The 25,220-nt window shown below is 38.9% G+C and overlaps 1 protein-coding gene across 1 annotated transcript in view; it reads right to left on the bottom strand.

Moving 5' to 3' along the window:
* Positions 1–497: 497 nt before the first annotated feature.
* Positions 498–25,220, bottom strand: part of LOC102925002 (high affinity immunoglobulin epsilon receptor subunit alpha-like) — a 76,089-nt gene continuing 51,366 nt past the window's right edge. The window contains 7 exon segments of the mRNA XM_076547160.1: positions 498–636; positions 1,307–1,316; positions 1,659–1,871; positions 1,923–1,967; positions 3,483–3,546; positions 3,548–3,574; positions 3,576–3,739. Of these exon segments, the coding sequence (XP_076403275.1) occupies positions 498–636; positions 1,307–1,316; positions 1,659–1,871; positions 1,923–1,967; positions 3,483–3,546; positions 3,548–3,574; positions 3,576–3,739 (662 nt within the window).

The following is a 25,220-nucleotide window of genomic DNA, read 5'->3' as shown; positions in this document are numbered from 1 at the left end:
TAACCATTCACAACAGTATCAAAATTGCAGTTAGGGAGTAGCAACAAAAATAAGTTTATAGTTGGGGATCACCACAGCATGAGAAACTGTATCAAAGGGCCACAGCATTGGGAAGGTTGAGAACCACTGCCCTAGAAGAAAATAAACAAATGAAAAGGGCCAGGATCCCTAAGAGTAATTCCATTACATGATTCCACCCTTACTTTATTCAAATTGTGCTTCTCTTTCACAAGCACTACGAAAGCAATCAACTCATTCTTCTTCAACTCATTACAGCGGTGGGTCTTGAGCATTTGCTATTACATGTCACTTAATCAGCTGCAGTCGGTTTAACGAAGCATTTATGCAAATCCTGGGGCACAGAGGTTTCTGTGGATAATGTGAGTGACCTTTGACAGTGGTGAAGCTATTGAGGACTCGGTGGGAAATGACTGTTAAGAACTGTCTCTCCAGCAATGGCATCAGTTCCTTTATGTGCATAGGTTGGGAGTTAAGGTTCAAGGTTTGTTGTGTTTTCCTGTCTTTTGAATCTTCAAGACTGATGTGAGCTGTTTCTGGGTTGAGACCAATGAGTTCATGTCCACAGCAAACAAAATCACCACCAGTAGGATAATAAATTGTAGCCAATCATGCTTGCTTTTGTGTAGCTAGAATGAAGCACAGATACAAGTATATAATCCAGATTAGAAACTGAAAGATGGGACTCAGAGATCCTCTTCCTTAAGAGGGACACAAGCATGATTCTCCACCGTTAGCCTGACAGGGTATCCAGGAACAGAGAGAAAACACCCGAGATTCTGGGTTCCCCAGTCTGTGCTCTCTAGAAAACTGTGAAGGGATAAGTGGTCCCCAATAACTCCTGTCTAGTGGTTCCTCTAGCCAGTGAAGTCTATGGGAGACATGATGCTGTTCACTGATTATTTGCATGAAGAAAGGACACAGAGTGGAGCAGAGATAATTAAACAGCATTTTAGTCTCAAATTAGCAGATAAACACCATCAGAGCTTAATTCTGAGATTTGACTTCTTGCTTTTTTATAGATAATTATGAGTATGACAAGATAAAACAAAATCTCCTCCTTCAAAGGCAAGCATTTCAAAGTTCCCCTCTTACATGACATTTGGTAAGAGTGGCTTGTCTTATGAGCCATAGAGGCAGCCCACCTGCCTGCCCTCAGCGGGCTCACTCTCATCCTCCAGGACCTGCACATACAGCTTACTGAGGGGTTGGTTTCCTTCCCCACCATCCTCAGCTAATATGGACTCTCCAAGCTCTTTATATCCTTGCCTCCTTCAGCTCCCCAAACCACTTCCAATCTCATAGATACAAACACTCTTCTTAGGAGCATTAGATAAATTTGAGATCAAAATGCTAATTGTAATCTTTTATGTCTGGACAGGCCCTGACAGTTTATAAAGTCATTTGACAAAATTATCCCATTAAATCTTCAGCAAATTCCACCTTGTGAGCAGGTATTACCATTAACACTTGGCAAATAAGGACTCTGCTGTGGAGATATGTCCTGTGTCTCCTTGTTGCAAATCTATTAGCCTTTCCAGACAAGCACAGATGTCCTGGTTATACTAATTTCAAACACTGGCTCATATGTCCACTTTCCTTTCCCCTACTAAAGACTATACATTTCTTTATCAACTCACCCTTGATTACAGTAATTCTGACTTTCTCAGAGTCAAAGTGCAGCCCATGAAGTCTGCCCCAGCAGTGAAAGGTGTCACTGTCATTAAATGTATCATTTCGAATGAACGTGTTGAGGCCATCATAATAGTATGTGAGACCAAGGCCATCCTTGTAGTAGGTCACCATGTAGATATCCCAGTTCTTCCAGCCATGGCATCTAATGAGGAAGGAACACACACACACACACACACACACACACACACACACACACACACACACACGCACACCTTCCATTACCACATCAGCAGAGGTCTGAAGAATCAGCCACTCTGAAGAGCATTCATTACATTATGGTTGTTTATTTAACAATGGATGGTAAGACTGAAGAAGAGTTGTAGGGAGAAAGGGACAGACCCACAGACAGATGAAAAGGGATCACCCATGGATGATCACCCACCCATTTACTGGTTCATAAGATAAACTAAAGAACAAAGACACAATGTGTCTAACCCAACTTCTACACCATTGAATCCTTTCTCCCTCTGAAAGGTCAGTCTGGAGCTACAAATTCTCCAAAGCCATTCCTGCCCACTCCCCTCCTCCATGCCTGCTCCCCTCCTCCATGCCTGCTCCCCTCCTCCATTCCTGCTCCCCTCCTCCATGCCCTGCTCCCCTCCTCCATTCCTGCTCCCCTCCTCCATGCCCTGCTCCCCTCCTCCATGCCTGCTCTCCTCCTCCCTCCCTGCTCACCTCCTCCCTGCCCAATTCCCTCCTCACTGCCCCAGATGAGCACACATACAGAAGGCCTGAAATGCAGAATTTCCTTCAAATCTGTTGTACCTGGGTCTAGTTAAGCCAAAACAGGCAGACATACACATCCTGTGGAATTTTAGCTTAGGGGATTTATTTTGTTTTCTCCTTCCTCACAGAGGCTTCTCAACTTTAACTATGTGTTTAATTTTTACTTACTTCCCTCTTCCCTATGTAGATCTGTGTATCAAGTTGTCAGGGCTTCATCTGGTTCTGTGTCTCTAGTGCCTAACGCAGTTTTTAGAAGGAGGCAGATACCCAATGAATATTTGTCACTAGTGACTCAACAAGATATAAAAATCATATTCTATGGCTAGTGCCACTTCTAAGAATTGTAAAACATTCATAAATGGAGAATTTTGAATGAGAATATGGCTAACTTGTATATTTTATTTAAGAAAAGCCCTTAAAGGACTCCTCTCAAATATACTTACAATGAAATAAATAACTATTCTTTATTGTTTAATTTGTATTTAGAATTGGTTTAGAGATTTTAAAACACCTTTTTCATAAAAGAAAAATATATAATGTGCAACTTATCCATTCAAAAGATAGTTTGTTTATTCAACATTTATTGATACTTAAATATGTTGTATTAAGTTTTGACACTAAAAGAGTAATAAAGATGAAATAAACATTAGGATTGTTTTTAGCAACAGCAAAGGAAATGAGAAATGCACACAGGTATCTTTCATGGTACATGGATTGTTCAGAACCATCTTTACTCAAGCCTTATGATCCAAGTATGCATACACAGCTTTTTTCAGTGTCCATATGCCCATCATGCCATTTGATCACATAATGCGTGTTTATATCTAGGTAAAACAGAAGAAACAGAGCAGAGGAATGATATTGATGACAGAATAGACTAAAACTACTGAAAGAAATGTAAGCAGTGATGTAGAAGAAGACACTGAGATGTCTTGCGTCTAATCCCCAGTGATCCTGGTCTTAAAATAACCTACACTCTTCCAATCTTCAGGAACTTCACTCCTCAAATAAGAGATATATATTCCCATATCTGTTAAATTTACCTTCCATCACTTCTAGGTGCACAGGGTCACTCTTGTAACATCCTTGGTTTGGACTTATGTATTTTTCCACTGTTCTGAATGGTGGCACTCACAAATGTCCAAATGTGAAGTTGTCACGTTAGAGTTGGAGCCACTGTGGATCCATTTAGTAGAGGAGTTTTGAAGGGGGTTATTACCATGGCATGTAAGAGTCACTTTCTCTCCTGTAAATATTCTAATCCATGGTGGGTTCAAGGACACAACAGATTTCTGAAAAGCTTAAAGAAAGTAAAATTGTGAAGATAAAGAAACTTTAAGTCATTGGAAATTATCCAGTCTCAAAAGCATAAACACGTCAACAGTCAATCGATGGCCCATCTGTCCTGGCAGAACTGATAACAAAACTCTGTCCTGATATCTAGGAAAAGCAACAAAGGATGAAGTAAACAGTGTTGTGGCCAAGGGAAGCAACCAAGCTAAACACAAGGGTCGCATACAAAAACAAGAGGTTTGGAAACAAGCCAATTACCTTATAATGTAATGAGTTAACCTACTCTTTCTCTTCAATTTCAGTATCTAGAAATGAAAATTGTAATCTCTTTGTAGATAGAGATAGTATTTGTCACACTCAATAATTGCTTATCATAATGGTATATAATGTTTAGTAAATAATTATTAAAAGGCTGACTGTAGGAATAATGGATAAATGTCAAAGTCTTGGCTTCATTAAAACATGTCAGGAACAACTGTCAATCATTTCAGACTACAGCACGGATTGATACATTTTATTATATAATGTATGTTAACAAATTATAATAATGAAAAGACAAATATAAAACAGACTTGGTAAAATATAAGCTTTATAAGGTCTAAATTGTAATAACTATTTTATTGTGAATATATAGTGTAAGGAATATTTGAAATCTTAGAAGGTCATGAGAAGCACAAAAAGGGTGTCAGTCTTGAATGGATTCCAGGAGCAAGGAGATATGGTGAAAATTTAAACTGAAACTAAAGAAATGGCTAAATGGTGATGACAAAGGATGACATAGTGAAGGGACGATATTCAGATGCCAGGGACTTGAGATAGAATCCAGTCTTTGTCAGCTGTGCAACCTCCACTGAGTGATGTAATCTGAGTTGCAGGATTCTCAGTCATAAACTGCCAATCAAAATGGTGATGTGGGGCTGGAGAGATGGCTCAGAGGTTAAGAGCACTGACTGCTCTTCCAGAGGTCCTGAGTTCAATTCCCAGCAACCACATGGTGGCTCACAACCATCTGTAACGAGATCTGGTGCCCTCTTCTGGCCTGCAGTCATACATGCTGTATACATAATAAATAAATAAATAAATAAATAAATAAATAAATAAATAAATAAATAAATAAATAAATAAATAAATAAATCTTTAAAAAAAAAAACAGTGATGTGAACGTTGGATGGGTACATGTGAAAGTCCTAGAACAGAGGCTGAGGCCTGTCCGTGTAAGCCATGGCTGTTGGCTTCAACAAAAGGAGAGCTGCCTTGAAAGGGGAAACTGATAGACAGAAACCTTTTGAACAAGGGAAAAGAAGGACCAGATGAGGTACAGATGGCTAGGAAGCAGGCTGTCCAGGGTGAGGAAGATTCACAGCCATAAGAAAACAAATATGGTGGGATACAGTCACCCAAGTGGAGAGCAATGCTCAGACACACTGGAGGAACAACCAGCATGGCACTCAGAGCTGCAGAATTAATAAAGGGCAAGTTAGCATCTGTCCCCAGTTTCCAGGACACATGAGTACTAGGATCAGCGTGGGAATGAAATCTACATCCATTAAGTTTTAATGATCAATGGGGAGAAGGAAGTGTGTTCTATCCTCTGTCCTCTGTTGGTATCTGTCTTGTACTCTAGTAGATACCAGAGGACTGAGAAGATGCAAGCTATTAGCCTGATTTCCCACTGAGGTGATGCTCAGGCCAGTTTCCTCTGTTCCTCTCTGCTACACAGTGTCAGGAAATGCCCCCATGGTTTGTAAAAGTGCTGCAAAGTCACCAAAGAACCATCAACATCCCCACCCTGATGCTCTCTGGATGCATTTTGGTCCCTTTGGGGTGGAGAGTAATGTGAATCCATACTTTCACATGAGCAGCAGTGTTAGCCTCAGCTGGGCAGACCCTCCATTGGCAGGAGCCATCGCCTCTGTGCCGTCAGGTGCTAACTGTGCCGGAGAGCTCTATCTATGGCTTCAGAAATAGGCTTGAAACCAAAAAGGAGAAGGAAATGTTTTCTGCATCATATCTGGTTAACTCATCAGCTATGCCTGGGCTTGGCTTTCTCCAGAGATAATAATAGGGTTGTGCCAAATTGGGCAATTTTATAGTCACCTGTTTGTTCTCATTGTACCTTCAGCTGTACACCTAGAATCTGGTGGGTGAGCACCATGGATCTAAGCAGAGCCACAGGCTTCCTTGAGGTACTATTCAGTGCACAAGTATTTGGTTTACAACTTAGAAACATGGGGTATAGAGGACTGCAGAATAAAATAAGTATTTACTGAATCCCTTGATAAGTGCCAGGCACTGGTTTAAATATAACTGATACTGTTCACCAAAAAAAATCGTATGAGTTAAATATTACTGTCAAAATTTAATTAGATTTTATTACAATCTATATTTTATTGGTGGCTAAATAAGTCTTAGAAAGGTTAACTAATCTGTGTTATCACGCCACCTATTAAAGGGATAATTTGGGGTTTAAATATGTAAAAAATGTAACCCTGAAATCAGTCTCTTAGCCACTATGGATGCTCTATTTAAGAACACTCTAGATCATGGAGAACACCAGGTGAAATGCTCTGGGGTTCCTCTCAGTTACTGACCCTGTCCTTCTTATTCTGCTCAGTGATTCACTCTCTCTCCTTCTGATTCACTCTGATCCACTATCTGACCAGCCCTTTGGAGAAAGTTTCAGAGGCTCTTCTTCCACTGGGTCCTGATCTGGCTCATGACATAGGAAGGGAAATGCAAACCCTCACTTATGGGATCTAGGAATGTTCAAGACTTCCCAGCTTCAGTCCATATTCAGTTTTTATAATCGTCCAACATGAGCATTTCTCCTTTAAATGCACTCCAGTCCCCTTTTTGTCATGGCCCCTCTGACTAATCCACTGGGTTTTTTTTTTTTCATTTTTACATTTATATGTAAACTTCATTTCACATCATCTAGTATGTGAAAGGTGTTTAGTAAATGTACATTCTCCACTTTATTAGTTTTATTTGTTAAGTAATTTTAATAGAAATGCTGATTGAAGTTGGATTAGAGCAGCAGGAAGCCTGCATAAGATCATTAACTGGTATCTCATGGCAGTGCCCTTTGAGCAATCCCAGTCCTCTCTGAAGTCATGAGAAAAGAGCAGGAGCAGGAAGGAACAGAACACACAAGTTTGGTGGGGAGAATGGAGAAGGCTCTTGTTTTGAGGTGCTGGAAGGGTAATGTTTGAATTCCTCAATCCTGGAAGAGACAAAGACGGATTATACTTTACACATTGATGAGACTTTGTTGAGGAATTTGTGGGATCCTCTTTTCTAGGATAGGGGTCCTTCAGGAAAACTGACTGAATTGCTGTCACTTTACTGTGGTTCACACGGCTTCTACAAGGGCTTTCACTGAAGTCTACACACTGTCCAAACAGCTCCTACTTACGTGGGAGCAGGAGGGAGCTCCCTGAGAGGTGCTTGCCTAGTCTGAAGAGGATGGGTTTGTCAGTGAGATCATTTTTATTTGTTTCACCATCTATAGCTTACACTTAAGTGTCCAACAGTGAGATGAAGTAGGTTCTTTAGATGCAGCAGCAGCAGAAAACAGCAGGTTCAACCAAAGAAGTTCACTAAAGCTTAAGAACAACCTAGACTATCAACCCTTTAAAAAAATAAACAAGTTGCAACATGACCACCAGAAAGAATATACCATACTCTCATTACCAAAGGACATTGAAACATTAATCTAATTATTCTTTATCAATAAAAATTCAGGAGTCAGATATTGGGGTAAGAACCTGAAGGATCAAAGAAGCAGAGAAACCACCTGTCTTCTCCTACCTGCTCTGATCCTCCCTCCAAAACAGCCAAGGTCCCTCTCTGCCCACCTTACTACTTCCTGCCCTGTCTACAGTCCTCCAAAACCTCTGTGGTTAATTTTATTCAGCTGATAGATAGCTCTGCCCTCTGACTCTAAGCAAGCTTTATCTGTCAGAACATGATTAAAATATCAAATAACAGAACATCACTGTTAAGCAACAGAAAAAGGTAAGAATTCAGAAGGCATACTTAAGCACCAAATTAATGAGAGTTTCAATTACCCTTCCCAATACAGTTTTCATTCTATATATTCTTTCTATATATTCATTCTATATATTCTTAACCATATATTTGAAAAAAATGCCATCCATAGTTTATATCCATGCCTGAATGAGTAGCTTCTCATTTCTTGAACTCAGTTTGTCTTGACCAAGAACATGTGCTTTGAGGCACAGGAAGGTTTTGGATCTTATGAAAATTGTATTTTAAACTAATTTGTTTCCTCTGTGATTATTATTCTTGTGAGCATGCATTTGAGAATATTATTCTAAGAAGGAATCAATAGGCTCAGGGCACCAAAAATAAATGTAAGAAACCTTTCTGCCTTGAAAGTTTTGTGATGATAAATGGTGCAATAACACACACACACACACACACACACACACACACACACACACACACACGCACGCGCGGTTGTGTGGATTTTGAATCTAAATACATATGTACATAATGCATAATAGCATCATCCTGCCCAGATTTAGACCTGTTGCAAATTCCCAGGAGACTTAATCTGTATTTCAGTTTGTGCCTTGGAGACATAAAACTCTAATGGCCGTGCATAAATGATGGGATTTTTGTTCTGTGAGGTGTCCTTGAAGCTAGATTCAGAGTGAGGAGCTTTTGACAGGAATTTTATTGTCTTGCAACATGCCTGAAAGAGAAGCATCAGAACTTAGCCTATTCGCTGACTGCTTCTTCCAAAATCAGGAAATTGAAGGGCCAATGTGCTGACTTACTCTGTATATTCAGTAAAACCAAGGTCCATATAATATTGGATATGAACTGTGTTGAAAAGACAGTATACCTGTCTCCTCACAGTATATGTATCTCATAAACAGCACACGCGCTCTCTCTAATGATCAGGGGCAAGGCTAAATATGCAACACATTTTATCACTTTTGTACCTTCTAGCAATGCTATGTGGTTAGTAGTGTGGAAATTACATCATAAGGACGTTAGCATTTTCAGTTGTCAACTAAAGACTTAAGATTTTAACCAAGGCAAGCTGGCAGGAAAGTACAAGTGGGTAACAAGGTAGATGGAGAGAGTCATCTTTGTTCAGTCGCCAAGTTAGAACTGAATACCTGTGGATTCGTAACATGTACTCAAAAACTTCTTAGACTCATCAGAGCTACTCATCCACAGACAGGAAACCATTGATCTAATTCACCCATTTCTTGTTTTGCACATTACTTTCATCATTCCAAGGGATGATTTCTCAATCCACAGCCACACAATTAGCTGTCACTGGTGGCATTTTAATTGTGTTCATTCTGTAAAGATTCCTTTTTCTAAAAGATTTATTTTTAATTGTGTGTGTGTGTGTGTGTGTGTGTGTGTGTGTGTGTGTGTGTGTGTGTGTGTGTGTGTGTATCAGGGGGTGCCTGCGAAAGCCAGGAGAGGCATAATACACCCTCAAACAGGAGTTCTATGGTGTTACATTCCTCACATGGGTACTGAGAACCAAACTCCAATCCTCTGCAAGAGCAGCCAGTGTTCTTAACCACTGAACCATCTTTCCAACCCCTCCCTTCCAGTTTTACAGACTCACTTCTCTCTAGCCAGAAAGGGAGAGACTGCTGGAATTTTTCACAGGAAAATTTGGATGGAGACTAGCCATAAAATATATATCTAACACCTGATGTATTAAAAACAAAATAATGCTATCACTCAAACCTAAAGGTAACCATTATTGGATTTTAAAACCTGGTATAATTAAAGCTGATATACCATAGGCTATTCATGGGCAGGTCTTACCAGATATACCAACTGAATGTTGTAGTGGAAGCCAAGTGGTTAAAACATCAGAGAGCATGGTTATTTTCTGAATGCAGATGAAAACTCAATACCCTGGGGAAAACTGTCCTAAGTAGTGTTAAAATTCTTGGGTACTCCCTAATCTACAAAATACACAGGGAAATAAAAACATTCATAGGTACCCTAAATTTTCTCAGGGCTGGACCAGCGATTGAGCATAATGAGTTTACATCATACCCTGTGTCACAGCACATAGGGTGGGCATCTGATTTTTAAGCTGCCTGTCTTTGGGATATATAAACAGCCATTCACTTTGCAGATGGGACATCTTGTGGTATCTCACAGCAAAGGGAAGAGTCTGAACCATGAGGAGTTCTAAAGCACACTGACTATAATCTCTGCCTATGAACATCGTTTCTAGCCAAGAGAACCAAAGCAATTCAGATTTGCCTTTCAGCCTTTTTATTGATGCAGATGTGGAGTGACTATACACAGAACACAGATCAGGGAGAACTGTGTTATAAGCCTGCTGAGGAAGATACACAGGGGATGCAATGGTGGAAAATAGTTATTAAAATACTAAAATATTATGTTAGGTTGTTTAATATTTTTTTAAAAAAGGATTATCTGTACATATTTCAAAGAAATTAGAAGTCTAGGATGTGAACAGACTCTTAAGCTTGATTCTTAACTCAGGCCCCTTATTCACTATGTGAATATCTTCAAGGTACCAAATTGCCTCATGTTTCTGATGCCTCACTTGTGAAATACAGGTAGTGGTGGTGGTGCCTGCCTTAAGGGCATTTGAGGGTGTTAAATGAGTTAATATAGTGAAGTGCTTAGTACAGAGCATGACCAATACTGTATCTATTAACAATACCTATTATTAATATGATCAATATTTTGTATGGAATTTTTGCTGTTAGACAAAAGAGAATTAGGTGCAAATTTCCCCCAGAAACAAAATCTGAATAGGGAATAGTCTCCAAATGTATTTCCAGCACCTGATGTTTTATTGACATAACACTAGCATTCTGAGCTAATGGTGACTCTATCATTAGACTCTAGTAACACTTAGGAGTACTGCCCTCACTCTAGAGAAACAGTTGCTACGTCATTCTGCAGGCTTGCAGGGATAGGGCAGGAGCCAGAGGTCATTGCCAGGTGTGGCTCCAAACAGAAATTTTCGTTTTGCAGTCAGCCCCTGGCCAAATGTAGTGTGAGCTGGGAATATTTTATGCTTACTTACAGAACCCAAACATGGAAACAGTCTTGTCTTAAAGGAGTCCCTTTAGTCCGTCAGCAGATAAGAATAGGAGGTTTTGACCCAGACCAGAGCATTTACATTTTAAAGGGTGAGTTGTGAATCCTTATCTTTCAAAACTGTAGTTACACTGTACTGTGACCAGTGTGTTTCTAAAGGATAAAGGAAGTTACTGTGGGTGTTGGAAAAAAAGGGAGACAGCCATACATGGAGTCTCATGCCTATAATCTCAGCAATAAGAACACTGAGGCAGGAGGATCACCTGCCGGATTTGGGGTCAGCTTAGGGTACAGAATGAGACTCTGTCTCAAACAAAAAAGGCTCATTGGAAAAGTGCTTGCTCACAAGCATGAGAATCTGTGTTTGACCTCTAGCACAGGTGTGAAAACTGTGCCTCAGAGCACCCTCCCTAACTCCAGCGCTGAGGAGGGGAAACAGAGATCCCTGGGGCTTGCTGGACAGACAGATGAGTCAGTGGGCTCCAGGCTCAGTAAGAGATTCTGTCTCAAAAAATAAGAGGAGTGATTGAGGAAGACACTCAGTGTTGACCTTTGGCCTCCAGATACACACGCACGCACGCACCTACACATAAACACAAATACACATAGAGACACAAAACAACAATAACAAAACAAAGAATAACAAACAAAAGAATAAGTATCCACAGAAAGCCCTAAGGACTGTGTGTGTGTGTGTGTGTGTGTGTGTGTGTGTGTGCGTATGTATGCATGTGTGTCTGTGTGTGTGCATGTGTGTGTGCATGTGTGTGTGTGTGCGTGTGTGTTGGGGGTTGTTTGTCTTAATAGCAAGTAAGAGGGAGACATTTGTGAAAACAGTAGGCACCTGAACATACTATGAAACTAAAGACACCGAGGCAGCCTTACATGCTAACAATCTCCCTGTTTGTAGACGTCTTTTTAAATGCCCAGTTCTGCATTTTATAATTTATTTGTCTTGACTTTGACAAATAAGTGCAAAAGCATTTTTGTATTTTCTCATGTGTTGTATTTAACGGCGGTAATAACGGACCACGAAATACAACAAAACCCACATTAACAGGTTTTTGATAGGGAGTCTAATGGGGGGAATGTGCAGGCCTGCCTTGAAAGAGATGTGACAGGGAGAGAGAAAGAGAGAGAGGAATGGGTGCAGTGCGCTTTTAAAAGGGGTCTTAGTGTATGTGTACAGAGGTTCAGTCACACAGCACATGCGCACAGATTATGCGATGTACAGCGTAAGACCTTGGATTGACAATGCATGCCCAACCAAAGACCCTAGGTTCTGGCTAGACATTTGCCTGAATATTGATAGTGCATACACGGTCGTAGGACCCTGGGTGCTGGCTAGATGATGCTGGAAATGCTAACTTGTGTATCTGATTTTACAGCAAATAAGCTGCCATGAGTATTGAGGGAAGAGTATTCTTTCCCTTTCTTAAAGAATGTCCTTCAGTCTTCAAGTCTCAAAGAAGCAGATCATCAACAGCTACCATGGTCAGCTATAGCTCATGTCAGGTTCTGTTTATTACTTATGCTTCATAGTCCCACTTTCTTATTATAAAGTTTTCTCATTTTAAAGTTCTGAGTTTTATATATATATATGAAGTGTGATCCTAATTAGTCTTAACAATAAAAATCCGGAGTCAGATACCAAGGGTGAAAGCTGAAAGATCAGAGAAGCAGAGGAGCAGCCACTGTCACTTCTTACCTCTACTAATCCTCAGACCAAAAGGGGGAGGCTGAGATTCTGTCTCTACCTGCCTTATATTCCTGACTCCACCTCCTTCCTGAGTGCTGGGGTTGAAGGTGTGCACCACCACCACCTGGCTCTGTTTCTCTTTTAGACTGTTCAGTCTTGTGTAGCCCAAGGTGGCCTTGAACTCCTGGTCTTCCTGCTTCCTCCTCCCAAATGCTGGAATTAAAGATGTGTGCTACCACGGCCTGGTCTCTATGGTTAACTAGTGGTTAGCTCTGCCCCCTGATCTCCAGGCAAGCTTTGCCAGAAAATAAACAAAATATCATACAACAAGAATCTATTATTTGTGTGTGTATACATATATGCCATATATATATATATATATATGTGTGTGTGTGTGTGTGTATGTATATATATATATATATATATTGAAAATAGATTCTTCTCTCATACAGTACAACTCAACCACAGTTTCCTCTCCCTCAGCTCCTCCCAGCTCCCCCCACTACCCCCTCCACCAGACCCACTTCCCTCCCTTTTCCTTCAAAAAAGAACAACCCCCCAAGAGACAACAACCAAATACAACAAAACAAGACACAATAAGACAAAGACAAAGCCCTTATATCAAAGCTGGAAAAGGAATTGTGTATAGGCAGCACACAAAGATAGATCCAACTTTATGACCCTGAAGTTTTATCACTTAGGGGGTCTCTTCCTAAAAATTTAATAAAAAAAATAATGGATACAACATTAGGTATTTCAATAAGTACTGATTTAGATCAAGAAAATAAATTTCAACACACTACAAAGGGCAAAGCCTGACCACACAAACGTTATAAAATCAAGAAAAATAATTAATGTGTTGTTAGCATGCATGCTTTTACAGTATTTTTCTTTTTCTACAAATTTTTACTTCATATTGTTTGATCTTCTCTTTATCAGGGAGTAATATTCTAATATCACTTCGGTCGGGAAGCTAAAAGAATAATTCATTCCCCTAGCATCATTGATCAGTGTTTATTTTCCATTATTGCAGCTGGAGTGCAGGGTAAATGCAATTTCAACATGTGATATTATTGTTTGTAGTGCTGCGGGCTTATGCTCACAAATGCAGGCATTCTGAGGCTTCTGGATGCTTGATTCTCATAACAAATGCCAAAAACATTATAATGTTTTTATAATCTTCTATCCCATATTATTGAATAAGTTCTTTATGGGGAAAAAACTCGTATTTTCATTAGGTACTGAAACAACTCAAATCTTCTGCTAATGAAATTAGACATGTCTGAGGCTTATGAATTTTTTTAAAGATTAGCTTCTCAGGCCAGATATTTCACCCTTGTCTTTCCTTCTCTGTTCACAGATTTGTACCCCAGCATTGGCAGATACACGACTCTGCAGTGTGAAGTTCAGCTTTCCACCTCTGTGCTGTGAAACCAGGAGAGCCAGTTTTGGGGGAAGGGTTTTCCTGGGACTCACATCTACACTAGGATGGACTAGAGTAGATTACTACACTGGAAAGTTGCTTAAACCATCTATTACACCTACTCAGTGTTAAGTAGTTCCTCAGCTAATGTTCTCCTTACCTGAAGCCCAGAACAACCCTCAGCTACTCTCCTGTCAGCAGCAGGAAGGGAACTATGATGGAGAGAAGTCTGAATGGGAAAGACAGTGTTTATGGATTATAGTGGCCAAGGTACTGTGAAGAGCTGTGTGAAGGGCTGGCTCCACAGCCTGTGGTACTGAGGGGAGATCATTTAATCAGCAGTGCCAAGTTGTAGGTCTGAGGCCACTGGAGGAATACACTTGAAGGGTCCCAGGATCTTGCTTTTCCTCTTTTTTTGCATCCTATGGGCCCATGAGGCAAGCAGCAACCCTGGCCTGCAAGCCTGCTGGGACACTGCCTTATCACAGGCCCAAAGGCAACAGAGCAAACTGACTAAAACCTCATGAACTATGAGCAAAATAAAAGTTTCATATTTTTCAATTATGAATTTTTTTAAACAGGCATTTTTTAAACAGGAACAGACAGTTGACTAACACAAATGTCTTAATTTTATAAATTTTATAAATATATAAGATTTATTCAGAGCCTTTGTGAGGCCATGTAAGTGGGCAGACACAAAGTCTGACTTTCATTAACCTTACTGTAACTATCTACTTAGTCAGTTTATAATGTATAGATGTCATATCAGAGCAGCAAAAGAGGGTGTTATGAAGTGGATGACAGCAAACAGGGCCTATTGGGACTGAAAACCATGGATCTGGGTTTTGAGGAAGTGAAATGCACCCAGAAAGGAGAAACAGGATCCTGAACATACTCTTCTTCTCTGGTCCTCCAAGACTGTAATGCCCACAGACAGTAGAGGTTCAAGAAGACACTTAAATATGGATCCGGCCCTAGACTAAAACTTGAGGTGTGGCATGTGATTAGAACACTGTGATGCTGACTATTAGAAAAAGTACATTGTCAGAATATTCAGTAACATTTTTCTGGCAATTATTTGAACAAGGTTTCTCACAAGCAGGGATTTGGAATTTTTTAAAAGATAGCATATGTGCATTTTCACGGGTGACAAAAATATTACTCACATGATTAGTTAATAGATTACCATTCTACTTTTTAATTTTTAATTGTAATTCCCATCTGGTGACTTAAATTGTCCTGATGAACCTGCAATAGAGCTTTCAAGTTGTTCAATAAAGAGAGGAAAGAATAAGGCAATACAAAGCCCACCATTAAGAGGCTCCAAATACAGAGTGATATCCTTTATCATAGCTAATAAAAAGTCTTATTACAGGAAAATGAATGGAGAAGATCCTCTATCCATATAACCCAGAGGCAAACAATTAGAAGAAATATGCAATAAATAGTAAAATTGAAATAAAATTATATTCTTAATTTCTAAATTGGATTTATACCAATTCAGTATATAGTTAAGGAATGTCATAATAGCAATGTATAAAAGAAGAAAACTACATGTAATTATAAAGGTCTGTCTTATTAAAGTTAGAATTTGAATATAGCTTGTTGGTTAATTATGTAGTCTAAAAATCCCTGAGAGAAGAAACTAGGCTGTAAAGCTCATTAATACCATTTTGTATGTTGTATTTTCTAAACAGGAAGCTCCTGAGTTCGAACTGTAATGACTAAAGAAATAAATGAATTAAATACAGGCTTAGATTTGACACTGATGTTTCTACCATTCAACCCAATACAACATTTAGTTTCAGTGCAATATTATTAATCATATATATTATTTCTTTGTCTAGTATGCATATCTATTTATGTACCAGTTACAGTGTTACTTGCTGATGATACAAAAAAGGAAATAAAAAATAATAATTTCCCTTTTGTGGTGGTGAGTCCTCTGCTAGAGATCTGACAAAAAAGTAAACAACTGAAATGGAATAGTTTGCATTTCACTGAAGTTTGGAGAAAGGAAATAATGTTCCTGTGCAAAAGCATAGGGTAATATATTTTAAAGGGGGAAACCTTTCAAGGAGAATGACATTAAAGGGGGAGATATGATGCACCACACCAAAAGCTGAGATGAGAAAATTTTCAAACACTAGGAAATTCAAAGTCCCAGTAACAAGGAAGACTATGGCGATCTGGGAATTAGAGATCTAGGAATTAAGTTTGATGAGCAAAGAGGCAAGAGCAGAAAATGAGATGGAACTGAAGATGGGTAGATTGTGAGTGCCTGAAGGACATGGCAAAGAGCCGAGTTTTCTTTGAAGGGTCGTGAAAAGCTGCCTGACTGTTTAAAGCAGTGGAAGTTGCACACATGTCGATAGGCATGTGTGTGAACATATAAATATGTATTCCCTTGACCAAAACAAGTGCACATGTGTATATGGGTAGGTCTCCAAGTAGATAAGTAGATACAAAATGCACAAAAGTATACCTTTAAATATGAGGGTTGTAAACTTAGAGGATTTTAGGAGTCTGTAAATTATGATTTCATTGAAATAAAATGTGGTGATAAGTGGTTCTAGAAAGATGTTAGTGGAAAGTGGGTGGGCTCACAGGAAGCACTGGGAATGGCAGTAAGAGAATTTATGGGCAGAATGATAGATGAACAAAGTATAAGAACAGCTCACAATTTTCTGGGTCTAATGTCTATGTTAATAGTCACACCATTTATTAGTGAGGGCTGGAGAAGGGTTACAGATTGGGAAAGTAATTTTGGGGGGAGAATTAAGGAAAATTCTTCCAATTTAAAGAATTTTGTTCTGTGGTATCTTTTTTACATGCTGCTAATGCTAAATAAATAGTTTCAAAAGTTTAAAAAATAATTTTACTAGAAAGGTATGGTTTTACATCACTGGCGTATATCTGAAGTGACCAAATAGATGAAGTCAGCTGTTTAAAGAAAAGAAAGAGATTGTCTAAAAAACAAAACCCAGGATGGATCCCTAAGAAATGAAAATATCTCAAGAATGGAAGAAAAGACAGGTCCAGAAAAGACAGTAGAGGGAACAACTCATAAGATCAGAGCATCGTCACTAGAGCTGGGAGGAGAGCACACTCTAGAGAAATGGTTCATTTCTGACTCTTGCTGAGGGATGAAGGAAGATGAGGAGATAAACGACACAGTGTGTGGTAATGTAGGGGTCTCTGGGAGTTAGTGATGGCGATCTCTACGGAATGTGGTGCATGGCAGTCAAGCTGAAGTGGGCTAAAGAGAACAGGAAAGGAGGAAGAAGAAACAACTCTTGCAGACAACATCAGCGGAGCCTTCCAGTGGGCTGCAGGGGTTGGAGGATGCAGGGTTGAGGTGAGTTCTCATTTGGGGATGGCTGAGACGGCTTTTCGAAGCTTATTATCAAGGTCTAGCAAGCAGAGAGAAAGTGGAAGTTTAGACACTTGAGATGAACCCTTCCCCATAAAGGTAGTGTTTTTCACTCAGTTTGATTAATATTTCTCAAGAAAAATAGAGTTGCTTCTGCTATAATACTCAGATAAGTTTAATCTTTGAATCTTTGTATCTCACCAAAAAGCCTACTAAAATGAATAATTCCTTAAGAAAAAAAACTTAAATCATGCAAAATTCATCACCAGAGCACTAATATTTAGAGTTTCCAACAAATGATTGAAAATGTAAGTAAATTTCTAGTAAATAAAATTAACAGTGGATATAGGATATGATCATTCTCATATACAAAAAAATCACAGGGAGAAAAAAATGTGCCTAACATTCCCAAGACAGATTCATGGCAAAACTTGACCAGGAAGAAAACCCTGGAGTGGGTAGACATTATGCAAGGACTCTGTACTTAGTGTAGGTCACTGTATAAGAATGTTTGTTTTCGGATACTCTTCCTACAAAGTACAATATATTATCATGCTATGAAAACCTATTGTTGCCTTCCACATTATATCATCCTTTGTCTCACTAATAAAAAAAAGAACTAATGAATTTCAAGAAAAAATACTTTGAATCAGAAAAATAACATAGTTGAATTTTTTGTTGTTTTGTTTAGTTTTTTACTTATTAAACAGCTGCTCTATGCATAGCAACAGACTGAGTCAGAAATTGTGCTTTTACCACTTACACCCAAGATCCTATGAAGTGAGTTCTGCTTGCACTCTGGTTCTCATGAAAAACAGAATTCAAAGTCACATAATGATTAGCAGAGTCAATATTTGAAGCTTAGAGATCTAAGTCTAAATGGCCAGGATCTTAAACGTGGGGAAGAAAAGCATTCAACGTATTGTTTCAACATGATTCCTATAAAAGTTGAAGTGATTAAAGCCTCCTCACCATCTTCAATAAGTTGGGATCTCACATCTAAATTTTGCCCTAATTATACGGCATTATACTACCAGAACATTCAATGCTGCTAGAGCTTAAAGGAATTAGTGGGAAAGGAGTGATAGGTCCCCAAAGGGGTGCAAGAAGTTAGCCTATGCAGCCACCATTTTATGTGGCATTTACATAGTGCTCCTATAAACTAAGTATATACAATTGAAAGTGATGCAAGCTGAAGACTCAGACCTATTTACCCCAGGAGAGACAGAGTTTGGTTGATGGGGACTATGATAAGGAGAGGCTGTAGAATGGGCTTCCTGCAGTGAGGGACAGGTGAAGTGACGAGTCTCTAATGGGGAGATCATTCTTGTATCTGTGAAGAAGAACAAGATGGAGGTGTGGATGAAGAATCCAGAGTGCAATGCCTAGAGAACAACATTTGATAAGAAGCAAATGGGAAAGTAATTAAATAACGTTAGACTCACAGTGACACCAACTACAAAGGAAACCCCACTGCTCCTTCGCTTTTGCTTACAACGTGGGACTCATATACAAAAAAGCAGTTATGATGAAATGAAGAGCTGGCGGCTATTCACCATGGACAGCTGCCTTATTTTCCAGTCTCTACTCTCTCCTCCCCAACAAGAAGCTGACGTTAGAAGACAGGACGTACAGGTTGCCACCTCCCGACTCATCAAGACATTGGTACTGCTAACTTATTCCATGCAGGTGGAAAGTCACGGCGTATAGGATACTGGACTGTGCACACAATTTTGAGTAAAATTTAAAATTCAAAAATAACAAGTTTGTGTTTATTAATCCCAATGGACTATTTTACTTATGAGAAGCAATTAAAAGGCCTTGGAATTGGCCTAAGATGTCATTGAGCAAGCCTACTACCTTATAAGAACAGGACCACAGTACTAACTTTTTAAGTTAATGATTTCATGTATATATCTCACAAATTGAGACTCTTTCCAAAACAATGATGCTGTGAAATGGAATGGTTGGGCTGCATGTGCTCAGTGGTCCTCTGTGGCTCTAACATCCAAGCGTTTCCTAACAGTGAGGAGTACAGGCGTTCAAGAGGACAGCAGCTAGTGATGTGAGCGATATGACCCTGTGATGGTCCCCAAGAGCAGGGACTCCTGCTGCCTGATGGATGAGTCCCGCATTCTCCTCTCTGACTTGCCAGGGTGACAGCTCAGGACCTTTAGAAACCTTGCCTTCTGTGCCCCTGTCTCAAAGCTGGTGGAGGTGAAAAGAAAAAGCAGTGGGAGGCAGTGACAGATGTGAAGGCAGAAGCTGAAGAAAGAAAGGAGTTAAAAGCAGGATTGATGGAAGCACGAAGGATTTGTAAGGAGGGGAAGTAATTTCCAACTTCCAAGTCAGTTTTTGTGAAGAGTTGTAAAGTATTAAAAACAAAAACCCAGAAATATTAAATAGAAAAATAGCTTAGACAACCAATTTAAATGGCTTCATTTTGGACTGAGTAAACACTACAGAATGGTGTGGGGGAAATATATATATGTAATTAATCAGTAGCAAATAAAGAACAAAAATAGGCTCCTGCTGTTGTGATAGGGCAGTCATTATTTCTACTGCTTTGGTTGAAGATTTAGGACCAAGGAAAGGATAGGGGAGTTAGTGTTCATATGCACTCTGGAGCATGATGTGGGGAAGTGAGAAAAACTGAATGAACAAAATGTGCCAGGTAGGAACCAGCAAGAAAGCTAATCAGAGTGATGGAATGAAGAATGAGCAAAATTAATCCATACCCAGCATTCCAGCATAGATGAGAAGAGGATACATGAGACTCCACCCCAGCTGAGGGGCCATTGACAATTAATGGCTGCTAGGGGAGTGAGAGTTAGCTTTCAGTAGAGGTATGATTCTAGCAGGATGTTCATCTTCTCATGGATGACCCATGTATACATGAACAGTGCTAAGCAGACTCAATGAATTATTTAAAAAGATAACGTAACATGAATTTCAGAGAGGCCAATATGGAAGGGACCCAAGAGGAATTGGAGGGGAAATGAGAAGCAAATATGTTGTGTTCATGTATGAAATTCTCAAAGAAGACATTTAAAATTTTTTACATTTAAAAAAATCTTAGTGTAGTCTCTACAGACAAGACTCTGTGTCTACACCATATAATCCCCAAATTATACTGGTAGGCTCACTAGAGTTGGCTCGAACAAAGCTCACAGTAACTCAGAATGTTAACATGTTCATTTGAATATAGATATATACATTGTAGAGTCATCCTCTGAGTGTGACACCATCATCTTCATCAGAGCAGCTGTGTCTACTTACTAGGAACCTTTCAAATCATGCCTGTTGGCTACTGACCCTCCTTCATAGAAAGAGGATATATGGATGGTCATTAGACCATCACCTGATGTCTCATTTAGTCCCTCTTGTACCTCCCAAATAATTACATACAGTTCTGCTGTAATTGAGCATATTCTTATGGTCTCTATGTATAGTGTGGAAGGTTAACATAAGTAAAGATTCCATCTGTGTAGCCATGAGAATTCATCAACCATGCTGGGGTGATAGTTTCAGTAGTAGCTACTTTGGAGTCACCCATGCTAAGTAAGCTCCCCATCCTAAAAAAAATCAGTAGTTTCCTAAGTTTTTCTTTGATGGGATCATACCATACCTGTCAATGGTGTCCTATAAGGATAAGGTAGACATTTGTCTGTACCCTCACCCCCATGGAAAGAGCTCCTGCAAAGGTATACAAAATAGTCATGTCCATGTAACTTTCACTTCCTGGTGGGCATGTGTGCATAGTGTATTACAATGCATACCAGCAGCTATTTATTGTTCTCATGTATCACAATGTAAGAAAACAGCATATCTTCTCATTTGTCTCTTCATCACATACTCATTGAATTGACTGTCTACATGTATTTGATCAACTTCTCTTTACTGGGAGCTCACTCTAGTGCAAACAATGTTTAAATTTCCAATAAATACTTATTAGAGAGATAAATGAGCAATTAACACATTGATTTTTACATCGAGATGCTGCAATTTAATAAATCATCTTCTCTTCCTCCAGGTTAATATTTATAAAGTATATATACAGATTAAAGAGCACTAGAGAGTGCCGGACCACTCTTGATCTCCAATTCTTCGCCTTTTGTTAGAGCACCAATCTTATCCGTGCATCTGTGCTTAGGAAAACCAGCCCCTAGGACATATTTTTTAGTTAATTTCTATGGAAATTAGCATCATGGACTGTTTTTCTTTATGACTGATGGCCTGTCAGCCTTTTTCAAAATATGTAAAATGACTTTATAATCCTTTTTCCACTGTTCTAACCATTGGATATTTGACTATAAATTTAATTAACTGGAAATACAGCATAATAAAGTGAAAACATGAAAAGGAAAATGAAATTCTTTGTGCTGCCAAGTCTCAGCCTATAGTTGCTCATCATCCCAGTTATATGGCTGAAGAAGTCAGCTTAGCCCTTCCTTTTACAATTTGTTTATGAACAAAATCCCTAGTGTCCAAAAACTACAAAGCAATTTGATTCTATATGGCTCATTCACAGCAATGTACTTGCATGCAAATGTTATTTTGAAATGATACTTAGAAACTGTGGCCAGATGAAAGGACAGAAAAGTTTCTTTATTCTGCATCATTTCTTTTCTCTTCTTAACACAAGCATTTAAGCCTTACTTACACAGTTTTCTCTTTTTCTCTGCATTAGGGAGTCACTGATAAATTAACTGCAATTTTCTGATACAACCCCATCTATCATATATTCCTATCATCTTGCATCCCTGATAACCATAAGGCACAAGTTTATTAGATCATGACTATTTGTAGGTAAGTATCATTAACAAATCAATGGGAGTGGTTTTCACTTTTCCCTGCTGTATGTAAAGTAACAGTAGATGTAAAATTAGAGCATGAGGATTTGAATTTCAATTCTTGTTCCTACCTTACATCTGACCTAAGTAATGCAAGAAACTTCTATTTTAAAAGTTTTTACCAATAGAGATATACAAATGACATAATTTTAAAAATTAGCAAATCTACCAGTCCTATAGAGATATTCTCCAATGAGAATGACCTAGGTGAATCCCAAGATACAAAGTTTTAAAGAACAATAATAAACTTCATGATTCAAGGTATTTAAGGAAGACACAAAGAAATAGCCCAATGGAACTTACAAGAATGAACTTAAAGAAAATATATGGCTGAGTGGTGCCCAAGAAAATATAACCAAAAGACTGAATGAAATGAAAAAAACAATTCCCAATTTGGAAACTGAATTCAAGAAAGAGATAAGAATATTGAAGAGAACTCAAATGGAATTTGTATTAGTTACTTTTCCTCTGCTGGGATAAAACACTATTATCAAGGCAACTTCATCCTATAAAGGATAAAGAGTTTATTTGGGCTTATTGTCCCAGAGGTATAAGAATCTATCACCATCACATAGGGAAGCATGGCAGCAGACAGGCATGGGAGCAGGAAGAGCTGAGAGCTCATGTCTTGAACCATAAGCACAGGGCAGAGAGAGGATACTAGAAATGATGTGACGCCAAACTCTCCAATGCTTCCTCCAGTGCCAAACCCCCTAAAACAAAGTCACACACACCCCAAAGCCTTCCCCAAAATGCCGCTACTTGTGGACAAGCGTTCAAATGCTCAAGGCTATGGCAGACATCTCATTCAAACCATCACAGAATTTAAAATTTTAATAACTCAACTAAAAATTTCAAGGAAAAGCCTTACACACAGAATGGATCAAGTAAAGTATGTAATATCAGGACTCAAAGATAAAGTAGAGCAATCCAACCAAACAAGAAATGAATATGAACACAGGAAAGCAGCATGCAAGAAATGTGGGATAACATCAAATGATCAAATCTTTGAATTACGGACATAGATGTAGTGGAAAAATACCAGTGCAATGGCATAAATCGGATATTCAACAATATCATAGAAGAAAATTTCCCCAAACTAAGGAAAGATATACCCACACAGATACAAGAAGCACACAAAACACCAAATACAAAAGACCAGAAAAGAAACTCCTCACCTTATAGCAATAAATATAAAGAACAAACAAAGAATATTAAAAGCTGCAAAAGAAAAAACACAAGTCACATATTTATGAAAAACAATCAAAATAACAGCTGATTTGTCAATGGAAACTTTAGAAAGCCAAAAAAAAAAGCCAGGACTAATACACTCCAAATTCTAAAAAAACAAAATAGCCAACCTAGATTATTACACCCAACAAAAGCAAAACTATTTTTCATTATTAAGGAGAAAGAAAAGCCATTCGTGCTCCAAACAGGCTGAAGCAAAACATATTTAGCAGACCAATCCCAAAAGGAATACAGAAAGCAATAGTTGGGCACAAGGAAGAGTAAGCAGAACCAAGAGACTATAGCTAGATAACAAATGATGCTATAATTACTGAAACATGAAGTATGACTAAGAACACAAACATTAAAAGAAAATGACTGAAATCAACACACACCTTCCAATAGTAACCTTTTCTCTGATGAGAGCTGAGAGACACATCAATCTACGCATATGGCAGTATGATATTTTGAGTCATTTTATTTCTACATTCACAAAGAAGAAAAATAGCATATTTTTTACTTAAAGTTCATGACCTATTCAATCTCTGGTTCTTGGCCTCATCAACAGGACCAAGATATCTGAAAAGGGAGTAAGAAACCATTATAATTTATTTATGGAAGTTACAGAAAATACACTTAAGTCTATGTGTGTACATATACATGTATCATTTAGATGAAGTCATGCTACTTGGATTGACAATGTTCCCCTGAAGAACCATAGACTATCTAACAAAACCCCAATACCAGGTATTAGAAATTCCCCTTTTGAGTTTTTGGTCAGGGGATTCAAGAGACTCTTTAAACAGTGTAAGTTCTTACTGTTGCCTTTGGTTGCCTCCTAGAGGCTGACCATAAGTTCCTATTGCTGAAGACACTATGCACTCTAGACACAAGAGAATCCGGGTGGATCTTATCTGAAAGCTTCTTCCCTGAGGAATAGGTTTTATAGTATTGGAAGGTGCTATGTAAACTTCCAGGAGAGGATATCAACCAGTACTCCTACTCAGTTTTGATGCCTATGAACTAAAGCAAAGACCAGTTGACCTGCATAACAAGATATCCTTAATAGTGCAGTAGTGGCACTCAAATTTTGATGATAAGCAAGAGCTCTCTAATTGGACTTTAAGGCTCACTCAAATGTGGGGGTTGGAGTCATGTCTGGTACTGGAAACCTAGCCAATTATATACTACTGGTAGGGTCATGGATCTTATAAGAGAACCTATTACCACCATTTTACTAAGCCAGCTTAATTCTTAATCATAATCTAAATAAGTGTAGCTATCATCTCTCATCAAAGCAGCTTCCCTTAAAAAACAGAAGCAGACCATTACAGAAAAACTACAATCAGTCAAAACACAGAGAACAAGTGCTTATGGGGTGCCCAGCTCCCATGGATACATCTACCTCAAAACTCCTGCACCCAAGGCTCAGAGTACATCACAAAAGAGGTGGGCAGAAAGATTGTAAGAGCTAGACAAACAGGAATGCTGCTGTGTAATTGTGTCTCCTAGAAAGGCAGGGAAGCTTCATCTGTGATACCTCAACATTATGGCTGCCTAAACAAGACCTAAATAAGTACAATACCAATAGACATGATAACATGAAAGGGGAAATTTCACTGAACCTCCCCCCCCCCATAAAGAACTGCAAGCAACTAATGACTGTGGAGAGAAAGAGAATTATTCTTCCCCAGGAATGAGTCCCCTAATTGGTTATCTAATACCAAGAGATCAGCCCTAAAATCATATACATACCAGCAGCACTAAATGGACTAAAAGGGTTATATTTATATGTAGGTGTGTGTGTGTGTGTGTGTGTGT

This window comes from Peromyscus maniculatus, chromosome 11, assembly GCF_049852395.1.
Source record: "Peromyscus maniculatus bairdii isolate BWxNUB_F1_BW_parent chromosome 11, HU_Pman_BW_mat_3.1, whole genome shotgun sequence".
NCBI classification, from domain to species: domain Eukaryota; kingdom Metazoa; phylum Chordata; class Mammalia; order Rodentia; family Cricetidae; genus Peromyscus; species Peromyscus maniculatus.
Note: the sequence above shows the minus strand (reverse complement) of the source record. Positions and strands in the feature narration are given on the sequence as shown.